This window comes from Pelmatolapia mariae, linkage group LG20 (genome assembly GCF_036321145.2).
Source record: "Pelmatolapia mariae isolate MD_Pm_ZW linkage group LG20, Pm_UMD_F_2, whole genome shotgun sequence".
Lineage (NCBI taxonomy): Eukaryota > Metazoa > Chordata > Actinopteri > Cichliformes > Cichlidae > Pelmatolapia > Pelmatolapia mariae.
In genome coordinates, this window is record NC_086244.1 from 2,437,501 (window position 1) to 2,465,198 (window position 27,698).

Sequence of the window (27,698 nt, forward strand, 5' to 3'; positions counted from 1 at the left end):
TGTTTCTATCATGGATCCTGCCGATTAGGGGTTAAAGGTCAGGACGTGGTGACAGACGCAGCCTGTGCAGAGCACGCCACAAAAACTGAAGCAACTAGTGTGTGTTTAAAGCTTCACACAAAAACACGCCATCATCAGAAAGAAAGCCGTGTGAGAACTCTTTCACCCCCTCTAGCGCCCCCTACAGACTGCAGGGCTCCCTTCACCCTAGTGATAGGAAGTGTTGGCCAGAAAACCATATGATCTGATTGGCTGTGTGGTTATTCTTAGACTATCTTGTGTCTCATACACATTAATCATACACTCTGTGTTTGCCTGCTCACTAACCTGCCTACAGCCCAGCTGCAGTCAGACAGTCCAAAGATGACCTTGTACCTCCTTTTCCTAATCACTGCTCCTTCATGGTGAACATCATGAGATGTGAATTAGAATTTATGGTGTTCAGTGAATCCCATCTTGAAGATGGACGATAAAAAGTCTGCTAATACTTCATTACCAAGGCTGTCAGTTTAAATAAATAGGATTTAAATGTCTGAAATGAAGTGTTTGCCACATTTAGTTGACTCTTATTTCCTCTTCAGATGACCCAATGTAACTCCTATCACTGAAATAAAGTAAATTCATGGAAATCCTAAAGGCTGAAAGCTGAAAATTTTATCGAGAGACAAAACAAATATAACAGATCCACAGAATACATAACAGATGGACACAGCCACCATGATGTGACTCACTGGTGAGCTGCTATAGGGGTGTATGGAAGCCAGAAATGACCATATTTGGATGAGTGGGTGAAAAGCTAGCCAGTGTCAGCTGGCTAGCTTGGTTAGCAAGTGGCAACTGTAGATTATATGGAGTTTTGTGGTCTAACTGAGCACCTCATTCACCCAAACGTCTGAGACGGGAAACAACGTTACCGTGTGGTGGCTTTAAGTAGCCATTAGAGCAGCTACATTTCTTTATTCTTCAGCTTCAGAAAATGCTCCACTGATCAAACGTTCATGCTGTTTTCACTCCAGAGCTGACCAGTTTATGCGTTAATCTCGTGCACTTTGTAATCCTGGTTTGAAAGTTCTGAGATGTTGTGTTGGGTTCGATCAGCGGCTTCCTCCTCGTCTCTGTGGTTGACGAGTAACCATGTTTAATCGTACCGTTAATTGATTAACTGATGTCAGTTAAAGTCACTTATCTCTTCCTGCGTCCTTCATGTGAGCTCTCAGGACCGCTTTCACACCTCTCACTGACTGTTAATTGGCCAGACACGCTGGCTGCATGTTGTGGTGGCATCGTTGGAGCGGAGACATACTTTCCATGTGATGTGATATCAGTAGGTTTTTAACTTCCCACTGAGGTTAGCGACCTCTTTAATGGGGGAGACCTGTGTGTGATGACAAACTGAGTTTTAGACAAACTGCCCCTTTTAACAGCGGCTAACAGGGGCTAACGGTGTAAAATATAAGGCGACTTTGCCCCAAATAGGTTTTCATAAGTGTTCTGCAAAGCATGTTTTACTACACATTCATACAGTTTCATGCCATTGGGGCTGCATTTACTCCTTTATTAAGTCACCAACATGTTTTGGCTTCTGGCCTTCATCAGGGTCATGGCCACAAGCCGAAACGCGTTGGTCAGTCAATAAAGTTGTTCCTCTCTACTGTAAGTGTTGCTGGAGTCCCTGCGTTGTGAGTTTCTCATCCTCTCCATGCACCTTGGAAGTAGGTGAAGTTGTGCAAGAAAGTTTTGCTGTGATTTTGCTCCACCTCGCAGGTGAGGACTGGTACGTTCAGCATCTCTGGCACTGAACAGCCATGCCTGTTCACATTTGGGTCTTAGTGGGGAATGAAAAATGCTAAGTACATCTTACCTGCACCTTTATCAGCAAAAAGTAGATCTGTCTGCCACCACACAGCTGAAACTGTTCACATGTCAACGCAGCAGCATGATTGGCTGCTTTCAGCTGCTGTTTGGCTGTTTGCGGGCAGAGTCAGTGCAGCCAGAATCCTTGCAGGATTTGTTCAGTGTCCCTTCTACAATACTTCAGATGGAAATATGAAACTGTTAAAGGCAGATTGTGTTTGTCTTTTGTGTCATACATACGTTGTTCCAGTGGTGCATGTTCATCTTAAACACAGCATCTCATGACACGTGGCTTAAAGGCTTCAGTTAAATTCGATTACACGATTAAATTCTGAATGTGAATATCTCTAATCGTGTATTCCACTCAGTGTGGAAAACTGGCTTCAGTGTGTAAAGCATGACGATCCTAAATGTTTGTGTTGGACTACTTTAAGTCAAAGCCTTCATATGTTGATGACTGAAGACGGAGTAACACACACACATGATAATACACACTAACGGCTGAGTCCCTGCGTGTGTGTGTGTGTGTGTGTGTGTGTGTGTGTGTGTGTGTGTGTGTGTGTGTGTGTGATGTGTTATGATAGGCTGTTTGACATGTGGCAGTGACTCGGCGACAGGCCGCCGTTAGATGAGCTAATGAGATTCTAATCAGATTAGAGCGGGCTGTAATCTGACAGAGCAGGCCGAGGACAGACAGGAGGCATGATGGGTAATGATGGGACGAGTCCTCGCTCTCCTTTTGGATCTAGATTTTCACCTATTTATACCCAATGATCATAAAATTCTGTCACTTCACCAGAGAAAAACAACAAAAACATACCTGACTCAAATATGGCCGCTCTGTCTTCAAGCTCGTCTGCTCGGAGCTGAAAGTCGCATTCAGACCGCTCGTGTTTGTGATTTCACCCTGAAATTCAAAACTTGAACTCAAACATCAACTTTTGTTTCAAACTGACCAACTTTCACACGGAGGATCCCGGAGGACGAGAGCTGGGTCTGCGTCTACGAGCCAGAGACTAAACAGCATGTTTGGTCCACAGTGTCCACAGTGCAGGGCTGGATCAGTTCAGGAGTGACCCAAGAGCGCGCCATGTGTGTTTGTGGTGGTGGTTCAAAAAAATTATTCTCTATTGTAGAACATCAATTTATTCAATGCAAAGTCCTACAACAACCCAAACCTTCATCCAAATACAACTGCTTTAAAAAACACTGTAAATAAAACTAGAAGCAGATAATCTAAAGCTTTTTATTTAAAAACTTTAGATGTTTAATAGAGACCCATTAAAAAAAAATAATATTCTGTTTTGATGCCAGCAACATGTTTCAGATAAACTGATGTCTGAAGGTGTAAAAATAACATTTAGACCTGATGGCAGATGAAGAATTACAAAACAGGAAGGCGAAAAGACAAGCTGTGTGAGTGATAATAAGGTCAAGGGTGGACGGGTATTAACATCTTCATGGGGACCAAAAATTGGTAATTTACTATACTTGTGGGGACAAACAGCCATTTGAAGGCATTTTTGAGACTCAAAATGTGGTTTTAGTGTCAGGGTTACGGTTAGGTTATGGTTAGGTTTAGGGTTAGGCATTCATTTTTGATGGTTAGGGTAAGCGGCTAGGGAAAGCATTATGTCAATGAGATGTCCCCACAAGGATATAAATACACACGTGTGTGTGTGTGTGTGTGTGTAAACCCTCCTCTCTTTCCTCATCTTCTGACCTTGTGATCGCCTCCTTCATGTATTTAACTCTGTAATAAAAAGTAATGGCCAATGAGCATAAAGACAGCAGCGTTACTTGTAACAAGAAAATGTTTCCGATTTAAATTTAATGCTTTGTTCTGCTTAACTGACTGAGTAATGACGACACAAAGCTCAGACTGTAGCTTGACACGGTGCAGCCGCTGTTTTCAGCATGATTTTATAACCTGTCTTATAAACTGACTTTAATGTCTCAGTTTTCTCCTTTGCTCATATCTGTGTTCAGAACATTTTTTAAATGACAAATATTGCTGGCAGCAGTTTGTATGAAATACATTTCGGCACATTAAAGATGAAGTAGTACCAAAGTTTACTGCATTGCTGTGCTGTTACACTGCTCTAAGTATCATTGTTAATAAGACTTTGGTGGTTCAGGTCTTTCTGTTGTTTTTGCTGGAATAAATGATTTTCCCATCTAATCCTTCAGAGGGAATTCATCAGCTGTGTCATGGCGTGATGTGACAGTGAAACAGTATGAACAAGTCTAGCTGCACATCTGGTTAAGAGACCCAGTGGGACTTGTGTAAACCCCACGGGCTGTCGTGTTCTCTGGGCATATTGAATTTGGTTCACTGATCACTGCAAAGAGTTTTCTGTCAGGCAGGTGAAGCTGTATACAGAACATTACTACAGTCGTGTGAAAAAGAAAGTTTTTACAGGATTTTTATGCCCTCAGTGCATCGAGTAGTTAAAATGGTCGTACCAGCCGGGTCCTGCTAACCAAACTTTCAGCAAATGTAACAACGTCTGTAAAACAGATGATTTGGTAGTTTATTGATCTGGTGTGTGCTAACAAAATACACAATTTTCCAAGGATTGGAAGACTGCTTGGAGAAACTGGAAAAAACTCAAGAGCTCCATCTCAGACACTACAGGCCTCAGTTAGCATGTTAAAAAATGAACACGAATGATTGTTTGCCAGGAGAAAATCTCAGCTATAAAAAGAAGGTGACAGCACAGCTTAGGTTTGCAGAGATGCTTCTGAACAAACCGTAAGATATCTGGAACAATGTCCTTTGAACAGATGAGACCAACGTGGAGGTGTCTGGCCATTTCACCATGTTGGGTGAAAACCAAACACAGCGAATCAGCACAGACACCTCGTAGCAGCTGTCAGCACAGCGATGCAGGGCTCATCACTCGGCTTGTTTTGCAGCTGAATTAAACTGAATTGAATTACTGCTAAAGGTGTTGAAACACCTTTAGCAGTTTCCTGGATGTACTTAGTATTTTCACATGATGTTTTTAAAGTTTTTTTTAAAGCCTTGCGTTGCACATTTTGCTGATATCATTTTGGTTTTGGAAACCAGAAGTCGTGACCAAGCAGCTGATCCAAGCACTGCATTGTCATCCATCACCAACTAGTCATTCACAAGGTCACCACAGCCTAATTAGTACCCTGCTTTATCCTGTGTTCTTCTCTAAATTGGACCTTAAGGATAAAGTGAGCAGTATTTTCTAGTGAAAACACTCATGCTTGTTTTTCTTCATAACATCGATGCCTCTGCATTAGACATCCGAGTCTCTTCCACGTCTCGGAGTCTCTCCTGCACGATGATTCTGGTGTCACTACATTTCTGTGACCAGCCAGTTTCCACATCTGTCACCCTACATGACCCCCCCCCACACACACACACACACACCTTTCCACTTGCACATGCTGAGTGCCCTATTCCATACTCACACGAGCCCTTTGACATTTTGAAATTGCACGCTTCTGGCTGTACACACTCGCTCACTGAACATGATTATTCAGATTTTGACGCTTACATAACAGCTGTTAAAACTGTGCTTTCTAAAGTCTGTCTATCTGCCCGTTTCTCTCTCTGTCTAATGTGGTTGGTAATGACTGCTAATGCCTGTGGACTAGCTGAAACAGTCTTTGTACCGCTGTCAGGAGGTTATACGCTGGGCTTCTCATATCTACTGAGTGGCGTACAATAGAGTTGACATTTTGTCTCCCAGCAACATGGACTCTGTCAGACGCTGGTAGCTGTGTCACTGCTTTGTGTTTTCGTCACTGCTTTATCCCCTTGTGATTACCAGAGAAATGAACTGAGTGGCTGAAACATCAGTTTAACTAATACTGAACAGACCTGGGGAAAAGTATGTGCTGCCTTCCTGATTTCTTAGTTTTTTGTTTCAGATCTTCAAACAAATTTTAATATTAGAGAAATATATATATATATATACAGAAGTTGTGCCAAAGCATCTCAATCTGATTTAAGTCCAGACTTTGACTCTGCAGAGAGTCGAGTTCATGGATCCATCAGTTACGGAAAGTCGTCCAGATCCCAAAGGAGCAAAGAAGCCCAGACCATCACATTACCGCCTCCATGTCTGACTGTTAGTGTGATGTTCTTTTGTGAAATGCTGTTAGTTGTATGCCAGATGTAACAGGACTCAAACCTTCCAAATAGTTCAGTTTTTGCCACGGAACATTTTCCCAAAAGTCTCAGGGACCCTCCAGATGTTTTTTAGCTTTGAAGCCTTTGTGTTCGTTTTTGGTTTTGTGTCTTTGTTATTTGTTGAACCATGAACGCTGATTGAGGCAAAGTGAGGCGAGCAGTTCTGCGTTCTTTGTGACCTCCTGGATTTGTCATTGATGACCTCTTCAGATCACTTTTATTCCCTCAGTAAATGAAATCATCATTCAAAAACTGCATTGTGTTTACTCTGGTTATATTTGTGAGATGATCTGAAACATTTCATTGTGACAAATATGCAAAAAAAAAAAGGAAATCAGGAAGAAGGCAGCAGTGCATGTGTTATACATTAATTAATAAATTACATATATATTGTACACTTAGGGCAGCACGGTGGCGCAATGATCAGCACCGCTGCCTCACAGCAAGAAGGTCACAAGTTTGATTCCAGACCCGGCCGAGGTCTTTCTGTGTGGAGTTTGCATGTTCTCCCCGTGTTTGTTTGGGTTCTCTCCAGCTGCTCCGGCTTCCTCCCACAGTCCAAACACATGCAGTTAGTGGGGATAGGTTAAATGGTAACTCTAAATTGCCCATTGGTGTGAATGTGAGTCTCTATGTGTTAGCCCGGCGACAGACTGGTGACCCGTCCAGGGTGTACCTGCCTCTCGCCCTGTGGTAGCTGGGATAGGCTCCAGCCCCCCGCGGCCTTGACAAGGATAAGCAGAAGAGTCTGGTTGGATGGATGTACAGTAATAGTTATGCACCTGTCTGTACAGTAGGTGGGCCAATCTGAACAAAAGCTTTGTACGTACATTGACACTCACAGCAGTTATTAACATCTATGTATTTAAAAAATCATTTATTATAAATTGTAATTTTTTGATTCTCCTATATGTTATGCTCACTTCATCATCCCCCTGCGAAGGTGATTTTCTGTGGTATGTGAAACCACCAAGCAGATTTCACGTGTCGCGTTCAGCGTGTGTCACTGAATGACCAAAGATTTGTACCTGTGAAGGAATTTTGCTCTCACCACTAAACACAGAACGAAGAATTTGAAAAATCTCTGCAGACCTGGTGAAAACGGCTCACAGAGCGGCTTTTTACTATTAAGAAAAATATGATATGATCTGAGTCTGTCGACGTAGAAAGGAGAAGCAGACTGCATGAGAACTTGGATGCTGTTTGTTTTTCTGCAGCATTGGTGGTAAAATGTTAATGTTTCAACTTTTTTACTGACCTTAGTGACCTTTACTGGCACGCTGCTGTCTTTCTGACACCACTGCATATACATTATTAAAGCTAAAGAAATGAGCAGCAGTCACAGCGTTGGTGTGGAATTCATCATGACGTCATTAGTTCGCAGTAATTAGTAATGACTTAATTTGACAGTGATGCAGGATTATTGATCAACAAATAACTGATTTCATTTCATTTATTTATTTATAAAGCACATTTAATAACAACAGAGAGTTGACCAAAGTGCTGTACAAAGTAATAATTAAACAATGACAGTAACATCAAGAACAGGTAAGAAAATTAAAAGAAAATTAAGATAAAAGGAGTTAGTAACTCTCATGCAGTATCGAAAGCCAAAGTAAAAAAATATGTTTTAAGATGGGTTTTAAAAAGAGTGACGTTTGGGGCCTTTCTAATGTGAAGAGGCAGATCGTTCCACATTTTCGGCGCCACCACCACAAATGCCCGATCCCCTCTATGAACCATCCTAGACTTATGTACGGTGATAGCAGCCTGACCTGGGTCACACTCTGCAGTGCCTCCCTCTCTCTCTGTAGGTCTCTGTGTCTCTTGCCCTCTGCAGTGTGGCAGCAGTATGGTAATGAATGGCTCCAGCTCGCTCTGCAGTGGTAGCAGCTCGCTCGCTTTGTACTCATACCACTGCTGCATGGATTGGGGGGGGGGGGGACAGAGAAGGAGAAAGATGAGGTGATTCATAAAAGACTTGACTGTTATTTTATTTCTTCTGCTGTAAACAATAACGTCACTTTTCATTTGTGTGAGGCTGCAGACTGTCAGCAGAGACTGCAGGAACAGTGGTTTGTGCTGCAAAAGGCTTGTCATGGTGTTTGTGGGGTTCTGTACGGAGCCTGTGCACTCACACTCTGACTGGTCAGTCCAAATGTCAGTGTCCTCACACTGATCTGAGATCAGAAACAGATGGAAGGTTTGAATGCTTCAAAGCCTCGTTGTGATAAAACTGTCTGAGACAGAAATCTTAAAAAGAGATGATCCTGTAAATATTTAGATTGCTTTGGCTTAAAAATAATCAGATCTAAGTTATTACTGTACATATCTGTGAGGCGCCCACACGCGACGCTACGTCTAAGGGTAGATTTTCCCCCAAAATCACTGACCTGCTTCATTTCAGTGAAGCTCCCACCTGCTGCTCTCTGTGCTGGGTCCTACATACCACAGTATGGAGAAAGACTGGAACATTAAGAGAAATCATCATCATGATTTCTATACATGTAGCCTGCAGAAATTAGAAATGAATCTGCTGTAAACTGGGATAACAAACCAGAAAACCAGATTACAAGTACTTCATCCAACATGCAGACCAACTGCAGCGAACGTCAGCAGGGAGACGCGCTGACAGGTAACATTATGTAATGTCAGGGTCACCAGGACGCTGCACTGAGCACAGTGTGTACATCAGCCTGGATTTACACTGTACATCCGGCACTGTGTCACCGTGTGCTTGCAGGCAGCGTGGCATACATCAGGCCTGCAGCTACACAGAGCGACAGGGAGTGTGCAGCGTGCAGCAGACCAGCAAAGTGTCACCCCGTCACAGCGAGTGGGATGAAATGTGAGAAATACGACGTCAGCTCGGTGAAGCGTTGACGCAGCAGCTCGAGCTGAACTGCAGCGTGCTGCACTGGGCTCTTTGTGGAACTGTTTCTGGTGTCTTTGCAGCCATCTTCACTGCGCTGGGAGGCAAAGGCTACAGAGGTGAACCTCCATGAACCCCAGAGTTCATGTGCTAACACAGGGAGAGAGCTCATAGTTTTCATTTTTAACAAAGGGAGAGTTTATAACTGCTGACTTCTGCTCACACGTGTCCCAACCTTGAGTTTTATGCAGGGAAGACCTCAATAGGCTTGGATTGTTCCCTATTTACGGTTCTGTGCAAAAGTTTTCAGTCAGAGTCATGTCTTTATATTTTGCTGGGAAAATGGGAAATAGGTGCAGTGATTTTTTTTAAACATCTCAAAACACTGGTGAAAGTGCAGCTAATTTTGATGTTGAGACTCTGTGGAGGCCGGTCCTTGACTGATAGCGTTCCACTCTGTGGTTTTCTGTCCTGGGATGCTTTCACTGCACTGCCAGTGTGTTTTGGTGTGTCATTATCATGCTGAAAAATGAAGCCAATCAGATGCTTTGTAGATGGTATTGCATCATGTACCGCGTTCATAATTCAAGCAATTTTGACAAGCTCTCCAACACCACTGGCTACAGTTCAGCCCAAACCATGACAGAGCCTCCACCGTGCTTTACAGACGTGTTGTCTTTGTCATGTTTCATTGATTCAACTAAATAAATGGGAACAAACACTGTGCTTTTGCAACAGGCTGCTGTTGCCCAAATTTACTATTTTAAATGAATTCTTTGCTAAGTTGTCTGTTATGTGTAGAGTTTGGTGCCTTTTTATGTTTGAATGATTTGACTTAGAAACAAAGAAGTGAAAAAAAAGGACATGACTACAAAATAAGAGAAAAAGCAGCTGCCCAAAAACACTTTGAAAAACCTTACAGAACTCTGGAGAACTATAAATATTACATAAAGAAATGAGGAGTGAGTCGAGAATGCTGGACGGACTCAGGCTGGGGTAAAGCAGGGTCTGCATCTTAGGAGATGGAATTTAGTGACGGCTTCACAAAACACCTCTAGACTGGGAAACGCAAAGAGTTAAAGAGTAAAAACCACCTGAAAGAATTGTTAAAATTATAGAAAACTGGTTAGACTGAGCAGAGTAGATCATTATCTCTCAAAGCAACTATGCCTCAATGATGCGCTATTTAAAAAATAACATATATAGAAATAATTTATGTATAATTTGTGCTAATAAAATTTTAACACAGGAGCCTGTGACTATGAGTCGATTCACTTTTGGAGCTCAGGTGGCCTTTAGAGGAACTGCACTTCACATTTTCATCAGTTTCCCAGCCCTGAAACTTGCTCGAGCAAAACCTGATGACATCCTGTACTTTGTACTAGAGCACGTGACACGGATCCCAGAAACCAATCACTGTTTAGATTGTTCATTAGCTGATTAGTTAATCATTTTTATAGCAGTTTATGTTGTTTTTAAGCAAATCCCCAAATTTCTGTAGTAGCAGATTGTTACATTTGGAACTTTGGAAAGTAAAAAATTTCCTGCGTGATTTTAGCCGTGTTAGCCAGTGAGCTAAAACTAAAAACATCAAAATGTCTTTGCTATTTGTAACGTGTTTGTCCTAGTTGTGTTTAATATTCAGAACTGATCAAAGCTTCTTGGTATTACATTTAAAATGAGAATGTTGTGGAAACGATGCCATACAGGGTAGTTGGCAGAAAAGATGTTCCAGGTATCTCAGAGAAGCCTTCTGTGGACTGAGGTTGTCTCAGTGTGTTTATGTGATGGATCAGACCGTTTGGAGCTCTTTATGACTCTAGCTGTATGTTGGGGATGGTCTGCTTGTAGAATTAACTTAGGATCAGTTACATAGGTCACAAAAACTGCATTCAGAAGAGGAATGAGTGGTGACCGTGTGAATGTCACCCAGGTTTGAATGCTCTTTCTAGATGAAGTTCACTTATTTTCCATCTCTTTTTAGGCTCATGATTTGAGTTCAGATGGACCATTTAAAAGTGTTGAGCTTGTATTTAAAGGTGAACTCTTCCCCTCAGCAAAATGTTTCTCCTCTTTCTCATCATCAGATGAGATGACCATCAGATGGTCAAATGACAAGCTGCAACAGTCGAAAGACAGACTGTTGTCCCTTTAAGAAATATTTAACACAGAATTTCATAAAACTTGAAAGAAACACAATTCGTGTTGCTTAATGTTTCATATTTAATTCCCTTTGCCTTTACAGGCTCTTTTAGCAGATCTGTGTTTAAAGGGCAGACTCATCCACAGTGTGTGGACATATGGTGTGTGGTCCCCAAATGCTTCCACACCTATTTTTCACATGGTCTAGTGTCATGATTGTGCATTCAGTGTGGCTCTCTAGATTTCTCTGCTTGTAAAGAAGACAAACAAGAATGATATAATATTAAAATGTTTTGATAAACATAATTTTTAATTCACCCATATTAAAATCTTGATATTTTTCCACATCTTAAGTCATAATAAAAAACCCCGAAAGGCTTCGTGTGGATGTACAGGACAAAAGGAACATTTGAAAGCAGGAAAAGAAAAATATACTCCGTCATCTCTTTAACCACCCACGCACCACAATATATCGTAACCTGTAACACAAGGACATGCAGACTGTTAACTGACAGATAGGTTAGCATGTCACAGCATGGTTGCAAAGTTCAGCGAACATTTAGAGGAAGTTCCTTGAGGTTCAGAGCTCGAGGTCCACAACGCATATCCTTGCACCGAGCACTAAACCTGCACCTGCTACTAATGGAAACATGAAGTAAACAGTCAAAATGTGGCTTATCATTTGGCAAGAAATTAGCAGCCAGGTGGCGGTAACAGTTATCGAGCAGGAAAACGACTGGTTGTCCTCTTCCCCTCTGAATATAGAGTGGACTATCTTTATCTGTGCATCATCCTCCCTCTCCTGACTCACTGTACACTTTACATGTACTGCTTTGATGCTAACCGCTAGTGCTACGGGCCGAGACTGACTGTGTGCTAACCATAAGCTAATACAGTGTATCTTCTAACTGCTAAGCTAACACTTGTGATTGAATGTTAGTGCTGTATGCTGGTATGATTAGTTATAAAACTATACTAACTGCTGTATGCTGCCATTGATATTGTGTGCTAAGGTAATGCTAACATGTTAAGCTAAGAATGTTAGTTGTAAGTGTGTGCTAATGCTATGCCGCTGTTATTTATTGTGCGCTAAGCTAATGCTGATAGAGTTAAGTGTGCTTTTTGCTTCCATATTATTAGCCTCACTAGTTTGCTAATGCTGCTATTAATACTTTGTGTTAAGCTAATGCTGATAGTGTGCTGTAATGCTGACTGTGCTAATGGTGTTTGTTTATCTGTGCTCGTCTGTTGTTGTTGTTGTCTACCTTTCTCTGTTTCTCTCTTGACTTTATTTTTCTCTCTTTTTTCTCCCTCTCCCCAACTCTCTATCTTTCTACCTCTCTCTATCTCTTTCTGTCAGGTCTTATTCCTCCTCCACCACCTGTTCTACTACCACCACTTCTTGTCGTTCCTCCAACAACCCTACTAGCATCACCACTCCTTCCTCCACCTCCTCCTCCTCCTCCTCTCTCTACTCCTCCAGCCTACCTCCTAACAGCCACGCCACCTACCATCAGTACTGCTGTCCCGCGCGCCTCCGCCTGCCCAAGCCTCCCTGCGCCCTGCCCCCCGCCAAGCACCACGAGCAGGCAAGGTAAGGGCCAGAGTCCCCCCTCCTCAACACCCAGCCTCCCCACCCACTCTCTCTCAACTCTGCCTCCACCCACCACACTGCCCTGGTAGCTTCTTTACCCCCAACCCCAAGAGCTCATCCAGCAGCAGCGGTGAGGCCAGTGACCTGACGTGCACTCAGAGCGAATTTTTACTGCACTTCTACATCACCCCAGTCTGCACAGATGTTCCATCAAATCCATCATCCTTCCCCCTTATTTTGTGAGAGCGGAACAAGAATCGTAAGAAGCGAGTCTTTTCATAATCAAATGACATTTTTCAGACAGATTTGCCAGTTGCTCCCCAGTTTCCGTCTTTCAAATGTGCATTTGTAGCCTTTCTTATATTTATCTAATTACAGCCTGTATTCTTCTGGGATTGAAAGTGTTTGAAATTTCATCTTTGGCATTGTGATGTGAAACAAATAATCCGTTACTTGACACAGTGAGCGGCAGATTGGTCGATAATAGAATAATCATTAGTTGCGGCTCTAACGGCTTTATTCGTAACAGAAAAATGCTAGATGGGATGCAAAAATCACATAGTTGTATGAAAATCATTTGTTTTTAATTAAGCACATTTTATAGCATGGTGTGATTTTCCACCTCTGTAAATTTTAGCGCACAGGAGGTGGGAATTTGGGAGGATTTTGATTGGCCCCCAGCCGACATGATGACGGCAGGATAAAGATCCAGGGTCCATCCAACGTTATTGTTGTCTTCATAGTGCTGCTGACTAAATGTAAGGCACAGTATGGCTGTAGGTCCGCTCACTGCCTAAAGAACCAGAATAACGGACTTTGAATTATTTAGTTTTTTCAAATCTAGAGACTAATGTTTGCCTGGATTGTTTAAATTTGCCCTAAATGCATCGTGTCGTCACGTTCTGCCTCACCCGCTCCCTCGCCTCCCCTCACAGTACAACAGCCTCCCCCACTCACACACACATTGCAGCACTGAAGGTGAAGCAGCCTCTCCAGCCGCTCCTGCCCTCTCATCCACCTTCTCCCCAAAACATCATCAGCCATCCCTCTCTTTTTCCTCAATCACCTTCATCAGCCCCCCACCTGCCTCCTCCTCCTCCTGCTCGTGCTCCACCTCCTCCATGCTGCTTTGAAGCATCACATCTCAAAGCTGAGCACCATAAACAGACCAGTTTAAGAGCTAATGACTCACCAGCAGCAGAAAGGCTCTTTTTTACATTTTCACAAAGTTTACAGAAAATAACAAGAGAAATAAAAATAATAACATACAGGAGGTGAGTGTGTAGTAATATAAGAAAATCAAACAAACCAATTAAACTCTGAAATAAGAAATATCTGATTTATAACATGAAAGATCGCAGAAAGCATTTATACTCTTACATGTACAGTATATGCAGTACATACAACATAAATTACTTTGAATGCAGATGAAGACAAACAACTGAGATATTTGTTAAAGCAGCAGCGTGCAAGTTATTCAGATCACATCCACACACTCTCAGTATCATTAAGACCCATTAATCCTCTTAGCTTAGGTACTTTATATATACTTAGATGCTACCATGTCTGTACTTTAGGACGCGTCCAGTATGTGGGATTATTACTCTGAAGTAAATAATCTAAACACACACACACACACACACACACACACACACTCAATACAAAAATGTGTCACAATGCTAAAATATCATTGATATTAAAACACAAACACTCATTATTTCTACATCGGTATTTTTAATTTCCTGTTCTCCCCCTGATTTAAACACACACACACACGTGTCCTGCTAACTATGTTGTCAGCATCAGCGCTGACATGTTGCACTCCTCTGCACACGTGCTGCGAGCGCTGCAGTTAAACACATCCAAGGTTTTTGGTACAAACTCACATTTTGTGCTTTGTTTGTTTCGTGCCAGCTGCAGCTCCACATGCAGATGAATCCACTGCTGAAAACAGCAGCTTCAGTAATGTTTGACAAAGATTTTTAACTGCTAAAAGTAATAAATATTCAAATGTTCGTTTTCTCTTTAAATACAGACATGATATCGCGTACTTTGCTCCACCCTAATAGGACCTCCAGCTGAGACCGCAGATTATAATTAGCGCGGTGTTTTTGTCATAGACGTCTGTCAGACTCCCACCTGCAGCCATCATGCCCCTGCTGGCCATTACGGAGAATGCAAGTTGGATGTTAGCTTCTGTTTCTTTTATAGAGAGCTGATGGAAGAACATCATTGGTGAATCTGGCAGTTTTTAAGAGCACACCTGAGAGTCAGCTCTGTCAGTGGTTTGTGTTGTTCTACGCACTCTGAACTTTTAATCATCACAGTGAACAGAGGCTCGTGCTCAGCCATTGGTAAACAAACCAGTAATCACATAACTGTAATCATATGGGCTAATTACTACTCCCTAACCTGTGATTAAGAATGTCTCGTTTATCACTACTTTGATTAGTGTGCAGGGTGATAATTTAATGTCCAGTCCAGCAGAGTTTTAGCTCCCTGGACAGCTGAACGCTGGAGCTGAGAGGAAATCAGGCGGTTGATCTCCAGGTGGGAAACTTGGCGTTGTTTCTGAGATTTAAAAACACACCACTGAATGTTCCCACGAACTGAAATCTTATTATCTAAAAAGACAAAACGAGATATTTAAATCCTGGGACGACGTTGCACAGACAGATGTGAAGTGGATGCACGTGTCGGGTCGTCCACTGTGAAAAGCGGCAGAAACAGCTGGATGCAGATCCTGTCATTGTGATGTTTGAAAAGGAGGATGGTCTCTGAAACTCTCCTGATGGCCTCACGGCTTCTTCTCGCTGACTTAACAAAAATGGAAAACGCCGGGGAGTTTTAGTCTTAGGGGGACCCGAGTACAGCCAGACCCGACCCGAATAGACTCTGGGATAATTAGATCTGAGTCAAGTCATGGCCGACCCAGTTAACAGTCAGCTGTGGTGCAAAAGAGAAGCCGCGTAATAAATAAGAACGCTGTAGTAGAATAGAAAGGATATTACAGAGCATGTCCGCCGTCTTCTCTCCTATTGGATTAAAAAAAACACCTGTATGATCAGATCGGTTTGAGCAACGTGCGCCTCGTCTGACCTCTGCTGTCAGGCTGTCGTGGTACATCGTGTTTTTCTAAAAAATCATTTTTTAATCGATGCAGACGGTGTTTCATTTTTCATTTAGCATCTCAAAGGTTTCATTTATGTGGTAGAATTTCCCCACATTGATTTAGCTCATGTTAAATCAATGTGGGGTCTACGTGATGACTGTAGGCTATTACTGTTGCCACGTAGATGCTCAATGTTTTAGCTGTTCAGTGAACTTATGTTAAATCAGGTCAGAGAAGCTAGATGAGGGTTTATGTTTGTCTGTTTTTAGCCTAAATTCATAAATTTGAAAAAATTTATTTAAATGTAATTAAATTTGAGGTGGGTTAAAACAAAGGTGGTGTAAAAGAAAAAAAAGCGCAATAAAATAAAAATATAAGATATAACTAAATATAATAAAAGTAATAAACATTTCTGCATTAGAAATGATTCAGCCGGTGTTACATTTTTTTCTTGACTTGTGTACTAAATTATCCCAAAGTTTTGATTTTGTGTTTAAATCATGTAAATGTAAAAAACTTCAATCAGCTCACGTCACGTCGCAGCATCATCGAGTGACATCATTTGTTTCATTCGCGTGCTGTGAGAGATGCTGACGGCACAAAGTATTTACACACCTGCCGTAACCGATTTAACTGTAATAGTAAATTCCTGATTATCCTGTGAGCGGTGCTGGAAGGCGGCCTGAAGGGTCGTCAGAGTCGGGTCTGAACAGGAAGGAGCGTGCAGGCGTCCTCGCATCAGCACAGAAAACTCTTCCCTTTGAGGTTTTATTGCAAGACTTCTGCTCGGTCTTTTTCTTCTTTGGTGGTTTAAGAGAATGAGAAATTAGCACCACCAGCTGTTTGATCTGATCAATCATGTAACAATATTCATAATCAAAGAAATCTGAAATTGTTACTTTGTTGTTTTTATTGGTTTTAATTTGATAAATATTTGTGCCACATTTGAATTAAACGTAGCCAGAACGGCACATTTACAGTCTCACATTAAAGATGCAGAGTGACTCTGTGAAGGGTGTGTGTGTGTGTGTGTGTGTGTGTGTGTGTGTGTGTGTGTGTGTGTGTGTGTGTGTGTGTGTGTGTGTGTTCCTGTCTAGCTATCTTTGTGAGGACCGAAATCTGCATTCTACTATACTTGTGAGAACCAGCAGTCACTTGTGAGGACACACAACCCGGTCCTCACATTTTTGAAGGCATTAAAAGGCATTTTTGAGGCTCAAAATGTGGTTTTAGTGTCAGGGTTACAATTAGGTTATGGTTAGGTTTAGGGTAAGGGTTAGGGTTAGGCATTCATTTTTAATGGTTAAGGTTAGGGTAAGGGGCTAGGAAAACCATTATGTCAATGAGGGTCCTCACTAAGATAGCTGAACGGGGTTGTGTGTGTGTGTGTGTGTGTGTGTGTGTGTGTGTGTGTGTGTGTGTGCGTGTCTGTTTTTTGGGAGCATGCGTCATCAGCAGGGAGGGAGGTTTTCACAGGATGTTATGCATAAACAGAGCGAAAGCTGAGGGATTCACCCGTTGACATACGTGCTGCTATGACAGGGTGAAGTCATGTGACCTCCGCATTCTCCAGCAGCGTCACTGTAAACTGCACGTTAACACGACCACGCTGTGCATGTTAGCAGTCAAGCTCCTCAGCACAGAACGTTCTATGGAGGCGTAGCCGCACACAGATATACGGACACTTGCTTTCACACCCAGCGACATGCATTATGCATAAGCTGCGCTCTGCAGCTGGCATTTAAGCAAACCTCAGAAAACACGTATAGCTGGATGTGCCACTTTAACAGAGTCTATAACTCTTACTGGCTGACACTTAATACACCTCATAATCGAGAACCCGCCTACTTCCTGTCACAAACCTGTTTTTTTTAAAAGCATCAGATTTGACTGTGAGGCCAGAATTAGCAACTTTGGGTTCTTCGGAAAAAACGTTTGAAAATCTTTTTCTTTTCTTTTTTTACCTGTGATTTTAAATAAAATTCCATAAATCGCTGAGATTTTTTCCACCAAAACAAAACTGGAATTGAGAGTAAATAACACCCAAAACTAATGAGTCAGCGACGTTGTTGAGCCCGTTCTAATTTCAATGCAGCACAAATGAAGCTCAAATCCTACATTCATCTTAGTCACAGTGGAGCGGTCGGCCTCTTCGATGAATACGCCGTTCTTAGTGAACCGCGGAGTCACGTTGACCTTTATAGCAACTACGTCCTGAACCCAGAGGTGGGGGCTCAGTGGAGTGGAAGGTGAAAGTGATGAAGATGTTTGAACACTGTTTGATCTTGTGCTAACAAGCAAGCAGGTCTCCACCCTAACCTAACCCAGCTAGCATGTGAAAATAGTAAGTGTAATAGTAACGAGTAAACAGCGGGTTTTGAGATGACCTTTGACCTCAGTCTCCTGTTTTGTGCACACCTCTATAAAACCTCACCTGCACTTCAGCCTCTCCTAAACCAAACGCTGACTACAAAAAATAATCATAAAAAATATCAGCTGTTCTCACACATTAAAAACGTTTGCAACATTTTTTTACCTGATTAAACTTTTAGGGTTTTTTTCACACAGACAGTAAGAAAAAAACAGGAACTTACAGAAACAATTCATTTTTTTCCCTCAGTGTTTAAGTCGTAACGACAGAAGAAGCTGTGCTTTGATGGAAGATTATTGATGATCAGAATTTGTGTTTAATTTGATTTGGATCTTCTTCTGCTTCATTTCTGCAGTAAAGATGTCAGGAGGTGTTAAGAAAACATTTCTAAAGCTCCTGAATGAGTTTTTTCAAAAATCACATCATCCTCAACATCCTTAAATTAAACAAACACGTGAAACAGTCACTGTGCAGGATCAGCACCAGAAAGCCTGCAAACATAATGCAACGCTGTGCTTAGCAGAACATGTTGTACAGACACAGATTCCGGTAAGCACATTTATCTCAAGTTGACTTTATAGATTAATGTCGACCATCCACAGTAAACCGAGGGCAGATGTGCTTTCCCCTTGATTTTCTCATTAAGTAAATAAACACTGGGTTTGTCTCTGACAGACGTCCTGCCATCGCAACAAAATAATTTAGGTCAGACTGAATCATAGAAAAAAAAGCAGCCCTGCTGTTTATCATAATTACCTAACCTAACATAAATACTCCCTTTAAAGTCTCACAGTTGATTTAAACCATTTGCATAATTCACATTCACTTCTGTACACTGTGTGCATCAGCCTGTGGGGCTCCAACCTGCACAAATACAGGCACCAGAGCAGCATAGTTACAAACTATCCACACATTTATGAATTAAACAATAACTCTGATTTCTGCTGCATATTTTAAATGTTACTCTGAAACTTAAAAGATTTGTGTAGAAATCTGGACTCGCTCTTTCTTCCTGTTTCCACCTCTGGTGATCTCCACCATCCTCAGTCTGCGGCTCGATTATTTAAATGAGACCGAGGAACATAAAGCTGCTGAATGGGATCAAAGTGATGAATTTCTGCCCTGATTTAAAAATCACAGCCACAGTCGTTATCGCACCAATTTGTACTTTCCACTAGCGTTACATTTGCATTAATGTGTTTTATTTTGCACCAGATGCCATCTCAGAATTACCAAAAGGCTCGACTTCCTCATCACCTCACCCCTCGGCTCACATCATCCATTCACCCCACCTTCATCCCTGCCTCATTCCATCACTGTCCCCTCCCCCGAAGGAAAAACATGCAGGCTCAGAACTAAGTTTGGTCACTTCTGACTCTGTGTAAAGTTTGTAATATTAGAGATTAATTGTGTCCCGAGGCAACGCTGCTTCACCTCTGTGAGAAAGAGTTCAACTCAGAAGGTCAGTCCTTCAGTTAGCCATGTGCAAACACTGACATCTGGTGGCCATCTGCTGCACTGCACGTCCAAACTTCAGAGCCCATCACAGTCTCTGCTTTTATCCCCTCTTTTCTGATGATTCTCTTCTTTCTCCGTCCTTTTCTCTCCTCCGCTCTTCCCCATCATATTTTCACCTTTTCCTCCTTCCTCTTCCTGTTCTACCTTTTTTTTCTTATTTTCTCGATCCAACCCCCCGTCCTCTATTCCCTTTTCTCTTCTTGTCTCCTTCCACTCTCACTACTCTCTTGTCTTCTTATTCCTTCTTCTTTGTCCTCAATCATTCTCTCCTCGTCTCCCCTCCCATCTAATCCTTTTCTCACCTTCTCCTTTCTATGTCTCTTTCCTCTTCTCTTAATTCCTTTCTTTCCTTCTTCCTCCTTCCCATGCCTTTCTCTTTTCTTCTCCTTCCTCCTTCATCCCTTACTCTCTCCTCTATCCTTTATTCTTCCCTTTTGGTTTTCCCTGCTCCATCCTTTTCCTCCTCTTCCACCTCCTTTCCTTCCTCCTCTTCCTCCTCTCTGTTTTTGTTTCTCTTGTCTGTTTGTCTGTCTCTCAGAGAGGAGGAAGATGATGACATCGCCCATCAGTTCTGTTGCCCCGCCTCCGAGTGCAGTAGCCCCTCATCTAGGTAACCAGGGGCGACCGTGAGAAAGCTCCGCCCCACACAACTGTCCCAGGGTAAACTGAGGGGTAATTATGAGCCCCTGTCCTCCGTCCACCATGGCTGTCTCTCTCTCTGTCTCTCTCTCTCTTCCTCTTTTGTCGTTTGACCACCAAACAGCAAGAAAACTGTGGAGTAAAAAAAGAGATGTGTGAAATCAGAAGATATGGAGTAAATCCGGCGATCCTTCATTTAAAACTTCCTCGTTAAAAGCCTGTTTTTGGAGAAAACTGGAGCTTTAAAAGAAAACAATGAAGCTGTCTTTGCAACTCTGCTGCTGATCCGATTGGTTTCTCTTTTCTTTTAATTCTGGCGACACGTTTTCTTACACACCCTGAGTCAGACAGTAAAAGTTGCTCTGCAGCTTTAAAACCACAAGGACCGATCATCACCTCTGCAGTCTGACCTACCTGGAGACGCTCACACCTGCTTCAGCTGGTTCACAGGGTGACTCGGCTGAACGCCGGCGATGAGTCTGCAGTTTTGTGCATAATTTTAAACTCGTCAGGCGCTTTTTAACCTCCGTCTGAAAGGAAACTCTTCCCCTCGTCTCCTAGTTCGGGTCAGAACGGGGACTTTAACGGTTTATCCTCCCTGTCCGAGCATGAAGCCATGACCCCACCGTTTCCTGGCAACGCTGCGTCGAGAGCCTGCTGTATAAAGAGTTCGGCGAGGATTGGACAGCGCTCAATGCAACAACAAGCTGTGGGCTATCTGTGTCCCAACTCTGTGTACGCAGGCCTCTGGTTGTTGCATGTTGTCACCACACCAAACTCTTTGGAACGAAGGACGAAGACTCGTCAGGTCTTTATGGGACCGATAGTTTGTTAGCGAGTTCGTGAACAGTACGAGTCACTCTGGCAGGTAACCACACATCATTCGGAGCTCCTCTTCAGTAAACGCGGGCTGCTCGACTGGTTGCACAGTGGCCGGCCACCGGAGTCCCGAGTTTGCTCTTTGTTTTGTTGCCTACATACTGCACCCTGGGTTCTCCTTATAACTGCTTCTTTTCTTATGTTAACATCCTGTTGACACACACTTTTAACAGCGGAGCGAGTGTGAGCAGCACGAATAAAATCATACCGACGTACATCAGGGAAAGTTTGTACTCTTGTTTTGGAGTCTGACGGCTGAAGGAGACCAAACTGAGACTTAGCACTTTGATGTATAAGGTCATGTGAAGAGAAATGTATAAAAACGGCCATATTAGAAGAGTAATTTTTGGCCCTTTTTACCACTTAAGACGTGAAGCAGCAATCATGACTGAAAACTCTTCAAGTGCTTCCCCCCTCCCCGTGATCCAGTTTTAGGGAGAACCCTGGTGCCTGATGTGTACAGTGCACTTGGACAGAGACACACACACATACACACAGATGTGCACACAGCAGCTGCAAGAGTCCTCAGAGATCATAAATGATATCAGTGATATCTGGAGTATGTTTACATGCACATCAGTCCTCTGATCACAGGCGGTGATCGGCTTTAAGGCAATATTTTCATGATGTCACGTAGCCGTTACCACAATCTACTATATATGCTTAATGAAAGGGTTCTTATTTCACGAATATGACGACTACTTCTGATCTGATCGTACACGCAGACCAAGCTCTGCTAAGCTGTTTAGCTTAGTGTGACGCCATAAGAGCCATCTCTGCAGAGGTCTTTGAAAGGAGATATCTGAGCCTGGAGCCAAGGTTTTAAAATGTCACTCACTGTAAGGAGCATGTGAGACCAGTCAGTCAAATCAGATACACGTCAAAGGGTCCAAATGCAAAATACAGGAGGTTTTCTCGCTAATAAATAAAAGAACGGTAGTAAAAGACCGTGAGCTCGTCGTGCTAACTGTTGATCAGTTATGTTAGCTTGCCTTGTCGGTGACATCAGCAGTGCATACATACAAATCATGCTTTACAATCAAAGTGACATCAAGTGGCTTTTATTGTCATTTGAGCCATCCACAGGTAATATGGTACACCGCAGAACAAGTCATGGTGCCACAAATAAGGCTACACCCAACTCCGGTTAGCTCCAGTAAACCTAACCTGCAGTTACTGCTTCGCTAGCTTTGCTGTCCCATCGCTGTCACATTTAATTAGCTGCCTGCACTGAGCCAAGACGTTTGCTCAGGTAAAAGAAATCCATAAATAGACATGTCTAAAGAGAAGAACTGTCAGTGTTTAAGGAGGGAAGCTTGGTCTGCATGTACTGTTGCTCAGATCACGAAAAACTCAAATAATTGGATTTCATGTGACAGTTTCAGGAGTCGCAGTATTGCCTTAATAACTACAGTGCACGTAAACACACTCGGTGACTTCCCCTCTGAGCAAGAGGAAGCTGATGAAGGCGGTGATGAAGGGAGCAACAGTGGAGCCCTTTGTGTCGTCTCTCATCTTTTTTTGTGTACACTCTTTTATCCATCTTCTCTTTGCGTTTAACTCTGTAGCTTTGACTCCCTCAAGCTCCTCCTCTTTTCCTCTCCTTCCTGTTTTTTTTCCTCTTCCTAAAGAAAGAAAGTAAGAAAGACATTTTTCTGATTCAGTGCCAAGAAAATCAAAGACGAAAAAGTGAAAAGTCTGTCTCATTGCCAAGTTTGATAGCGGGGGGAGGGGGTATTATCCTCCCGTCGCAGTGCCAAGTTAAAAAAAAAAAAAGAAAAGACGTCTTTGACACCCAAACCCTCGAGCAAATGTAATGTTTTATGAGCAGAAAACGCCGTATGCTGTATGAGCAAATCCTCTGACGAGTTCATCCAGTAATCTTTTAGCTGTAAAGTCCGATCTATATCTTTATTTCATAGCTAGCTGCCCACAGTTTTGTCTGTAGCTCCTTTTCGCCGTTTATACATTTAAAAAGCAATACGTTTGTTTTCCAAGTCTGGAACGAGAATCTCCCAGTGTATGTAAACTCATATTGAGTGGGAGGGGGTCACACCCGTGTAGTAGCTGATTTATCAATAAAAAAATGCGCTTTGATCCAAAGTTTTGTATGCAGCACGACGACGTTTGACACGATGTCACAGGTTTACAACATGAGTCCAGTGGTGTTATCAGTATTAAAAACTTATTAATATTTAACTGTGGAACAGATGAAAGTGGTGGATATTTTATTTTTTCAGAGATGTAAAATGCCTGTCTGTGAAACATGTTTTTTTTTTTTTCCATCTTTGCATGATTGCGATTTTTTGCTTTACTGACAGACTCTTCTCAGATCCTTAAAGGGGACCTATTTCGCTTAGACTTTTGCAAAGTAGCTTTGCCTGATTCACAGGTTAGAATAACCCTTATTAATCTTGTACTGCTCCTTGGCGCAGCCCCTTTAACTCCTCTCCTCCACGCTCTTCTGATTGGCTGCCCCTCATAAGCCAAAGTCTTGAACATCAGTTGGGCGGGGCTTCTGTGCCCAAAAGTAGTAAAACTCTCAGAAACTGAGTGCTCAGAAGGCATTACAGGGATTTTTTGTACACATGGTGACTTCATCATTTCAAACCTTGGGTATGTTTAATGTACATGACAGAAAGAAGTAAATAAGAAATAATAGGTCCCCTTTAACTCAAGAAAAGCACAAATACCGCACTGTAATAATACTCAGATACAAGCTGAAAAGCATTAACAGGCATACCTGCTCATTACACAGGACCGCCCAGTTTGCTACGTTGTATATCATATATTTATTATTTGAATCATTGTTAATCTGAAAGCCTTGTAATGTGAAGGTTTCTGCCTTTATACAGTACAGAATTGCAGTTGCAACCCGCGCACACTAAACTCATCTTAATTTGTCATGTGGTGAGGTTTGCAGTGACGTAAAGGACCTCTGTATTATTCCTAAATGCAGTGTTTAACCAAACGCCCTCCTGCTGTGCACTAATGATGGTGAATAGTGACAAGAGAGATTTTGGACGGTTTCACTTAATTGAGTTTTAATGCAAATGATTACTTCCTGTTTGTCTCTCAGTGTGTTCCTACTTTTTCTCGCTGTAAATGAATTAGCTGTGAAAATGTTTATTGAGATGTGAAAGATCGTGTTAGCACAGCATGAGAAGTCTTTCCACAGCAGTTTATCACCTTTTTTTTAGATTCATCCTGAGCGACAGTCCTCCAGCTTTACAACTTATTCATCTTGGTTATGATGCACTTTCCATCACATTGGGTGCAAACTGCCAGTGAAACTGAGGAAAACTGCATCGGTAAAACACCGTACCATGTAGTCAATAGGTGAGAACAGATAAATGATCAAACCTTAGCGATACTAACCATCCCGTCCTCTCAGTGTGCAGGGAAACAATATCAAGTTTGATAAGATACCGTAGGACTTCTAATGTGCCATGTTTATAACAGTTTATTACCTAGGACACTCTGCACTACCACTAAACGACAATATGCTGCAATTAACCCAAATCAGTCCAGTACGAATTTATTAGTGTTGTTTGTTAATTCAGCTAATATTAACCCGAGGGAATACGTAATGTTTTATTGTTGTAATATAGTCATATTAGCATAATAGGCTTAAAAAAACTAGACCATAAAATCTGTTTCCTGTGTAGAACCTTCTCATCACCTGATGATTATCCATGAAGCACTTTTATTTTAATAATATGTTTCTACACATGAAGTTTGACTTGAATGATGTGGTGACAATCATTGTAGGATGTTAAAAAAAAGGATGTTAAATATAAATGAAATGAGTTTTGCAGGCTTAGGTATTATTCTTCTGTACGATGGTTAGGACTTTATGGAACCTTGTCTTTCTTTGTTCTTCACCGTGAAAAATTTCAGACTTTAAATCTTCATTTTGTCCAGTTAAACGTTACATTAGCTGCTTAGATTTTAGGATTTTAGCTCATCCATCTGAAAGACTGGTGAGCTTCTTTGATGGTGAGGGGTCCATTGTCTGCCTGTCTGTCCCCAACCCGTTCTCACTCCCAAATCGTAACATTTTACGCTAGGTGACAAATCGTCAACATATTACGTTTTCGGGCACCCAAGGCGTTCCTACGTCACGACATCGGAAAACTGCGGACACATGAGAACCGTTTGGACTCAATCTACACATCTTCGCTTTTCCCCTTAAAATCGCTTTAGAAAACACTATTTCACCTCATTAAACTGCTGGTTAAGGTTAGGAATAAGGTTATGGTTAGGTTTAGTGATAAGGTTAGGTTTAGGCTTAGGTATACGGTTATGGTTAGGTTTAGGCATAAGGTTATGGTTAGGTTTAGGGATAAGGTTAGGTTTAGGCGTAGGGATACGGTTATGGTTAAGGTTAGGAATAAGGTTATGGTTAGGCATAAGGTTATGGTTAAGGTTAGGCATAAGGTTATGGTTAGGCTTAGTGATAAGGTTAAGTTTAGGGCTGCAGTACAGGGCTGGAAACCGCCGCGTACCATAACAACGTGGAAGGTCACCTTTCGCGTTCCTCAGGAACGCCGCAGGACGTGACAAAACGTCGGGATGTTACGCCTCGGGAGTGAGAACGGGCTCCTGTCCCTCCACAGTTCATAAGAATAGCTGCTCCTCCCAGAGTGGCCAGATTTTAGTGAGACTTGCACACATTGATCGCCTAATGGGTCTTCAACCAAGGTGCTCAAGCTCAGTTTGCTCATTTTACCTCCCAGAGTGAAAAAATATAAATGTGTCCTTGATGTGACTGTTGGTGGGCCTCCTGGACTTCTCAGTGGATTTAAATTATCAGTAATTTGTGATGAACAGCTGACGATTGGGGAAAAAAAAAAAAATCAGCATTTAGATGTTTTTTCTCATTCTTTTTAGTTGATGGCTATATATTATGTTATATATATTATTATATATTATGAAATTATTTCAAATTAATGGATCAGTGGTACATCCTGTTCATAAATGCAAAGTGGGTGCTAATTTGCAAATATTTGAAAAACAGATTTGTGTTTCTACCCGAAGGAGAGCCACTACAGAGCTGTCTGTTTTGTTTTTTGGTTTTTTTCCGATTTTTTTTGGTTGGGGGGCTGTCCGAAAGGTTTTGTTGTTCTTGGTGTTTGACACCAGCGCTATGGTAAAGCTCTGTGGCTGTCAAAATACAAAGTGGTTCAGGAATGAGCACCAGCTCCAGAAAAGGATCCTTTCATTGCTTTTAATTGGACATTTTTGCTAAAGTGCCATTAACTCATTAAATATTCATTAGTGATACAAGCAGCTGCTATGCTTCTATCATTGTCACAAGTCAATAGCCTATGGTGCAAGGAAGGACCGGTAGTGTTTAGCTGCTTCCCAATTCAGGGGCCACATCCTTCGGATGCTGCATTTGAAGGCCGATTACATCACAGCGACACAACAAAAGCTGTCCCAATTTGAAGACTCCGGCAAATGTGGCCTTCATGTCCCCGGATTTGAAGGATGGGTCGGGTGTATCCTTCGTGTCCCAACCTATAACAGAATTCATCGCGCGACCCAGCCAATTCCAGTTTCCAACGATGGCGGCAGCTACTTAGCTTTAATATTACTCCTATTACTCTTTCTGGGTCACAAAATAAACTTTTAACATATTTTCAGGCGAGAATGTAGCTGTGTAAGCTTCAAATGTCTGCTCGGTTTATCAAGACATCACATATTGGCAAAAGTGCCCCGACGTTTTCGGAGACATCTGTTACCCACCAGCTCGATAGCTAGCCGGGAGGTCAAGACTCACCAGAGCCGACGAGAACAGCGAACTCCCGCTACATCGTTTTCAAACCCCCCGCCGTCTTTCGCTACTCAGGTTAAACATGATTCAGTGATGATAAGTCACTTAGATAACTTAAAAATGTTATTGTTTGGCTTTTTTCAGTGTTTTATTTGTTCCTGAGTAAATCGGTTTGGCTGAGATTAAAGTTATAGTTTTTACACAGCTGAATAAATGTCAAACAGAAAACTGATTAAACAGAAGTGTGAGATGCTCGAGAATTTTCGCCAGTGTCCTGTTATATTTTAGCAAGAAAGGAGCAGATGGCTGCATTTATTAAACTCTACCGAGACAGCTGGTGATGCAAATCTGAAGGCTAGACTGTCCCATTTCACAGCCTCGCACTTCTGGCCTTCTCGATCTTCGGAGGACCTGGCCCAAGTAGACCACGAAGGCCGGGTCTTCTGAAGGATGCTGCCCAGGAATTGCGACATGCCTTTTGTCTGTTAGCTCTGTTGGCTCTCTCTGGTGTAGAGTATCACTTCCTGTTCCTGTTCCAACATACAGTGGTGTTTCTGTGTAGCTTACTTGTGTAGCCAATTTAACGGAAAACTTATAGATAGCATCTTATTTCATGATGTAATCTTCATGTCCTTTATCCAAAGACCACTCTGTGTTGATTCACCCGCTAATTATATTCACAGTATTCACTCACTGTGTCTTTAGGGATTCACTAGCGTAGCTTAGCTCGTAGCCAACTCGCTAGCAGCGTGGCCTCCTTACCTGTC

At 42.2% G+C, this 27,698-nt stretch overlaps 1 protein-coding gene across 4 annotated transcripts in view; it reads left to right on the forward strand.

The window, feature by feature from the left end:
• The window catches only part of LOC134619024 (ecdysone-induced protein 75B-like), a 51,662-nt gene extending 26,820 nt beyond the window's left edge, over positions 1-24,842 (forward strand). For 3 of the 4 annotated variants that reach the window (XM_063464711.1, XM_063464710.1, XM_063464709.1), the window contains 2 exons: positions 12,400-12,633; positions 20,173-24,842. In XM_063464711.1, the coding sequence (XP_063320781.1) occupies positions 12,400-12,633; positions 20,173-20,248 (310 nt within the window). In that variant the 3' untranslated portion in view covers positions 20,249-24,842. The remainder of the gene's footprint in view (positions 1-12,399; positions 12,634-20,172) is intronic. The other variant, XM_063464712.1, reaches the window with a different exon arrangement.
• Positions 24,843-27,698: the final 2,856 nt, after the last annotated feature.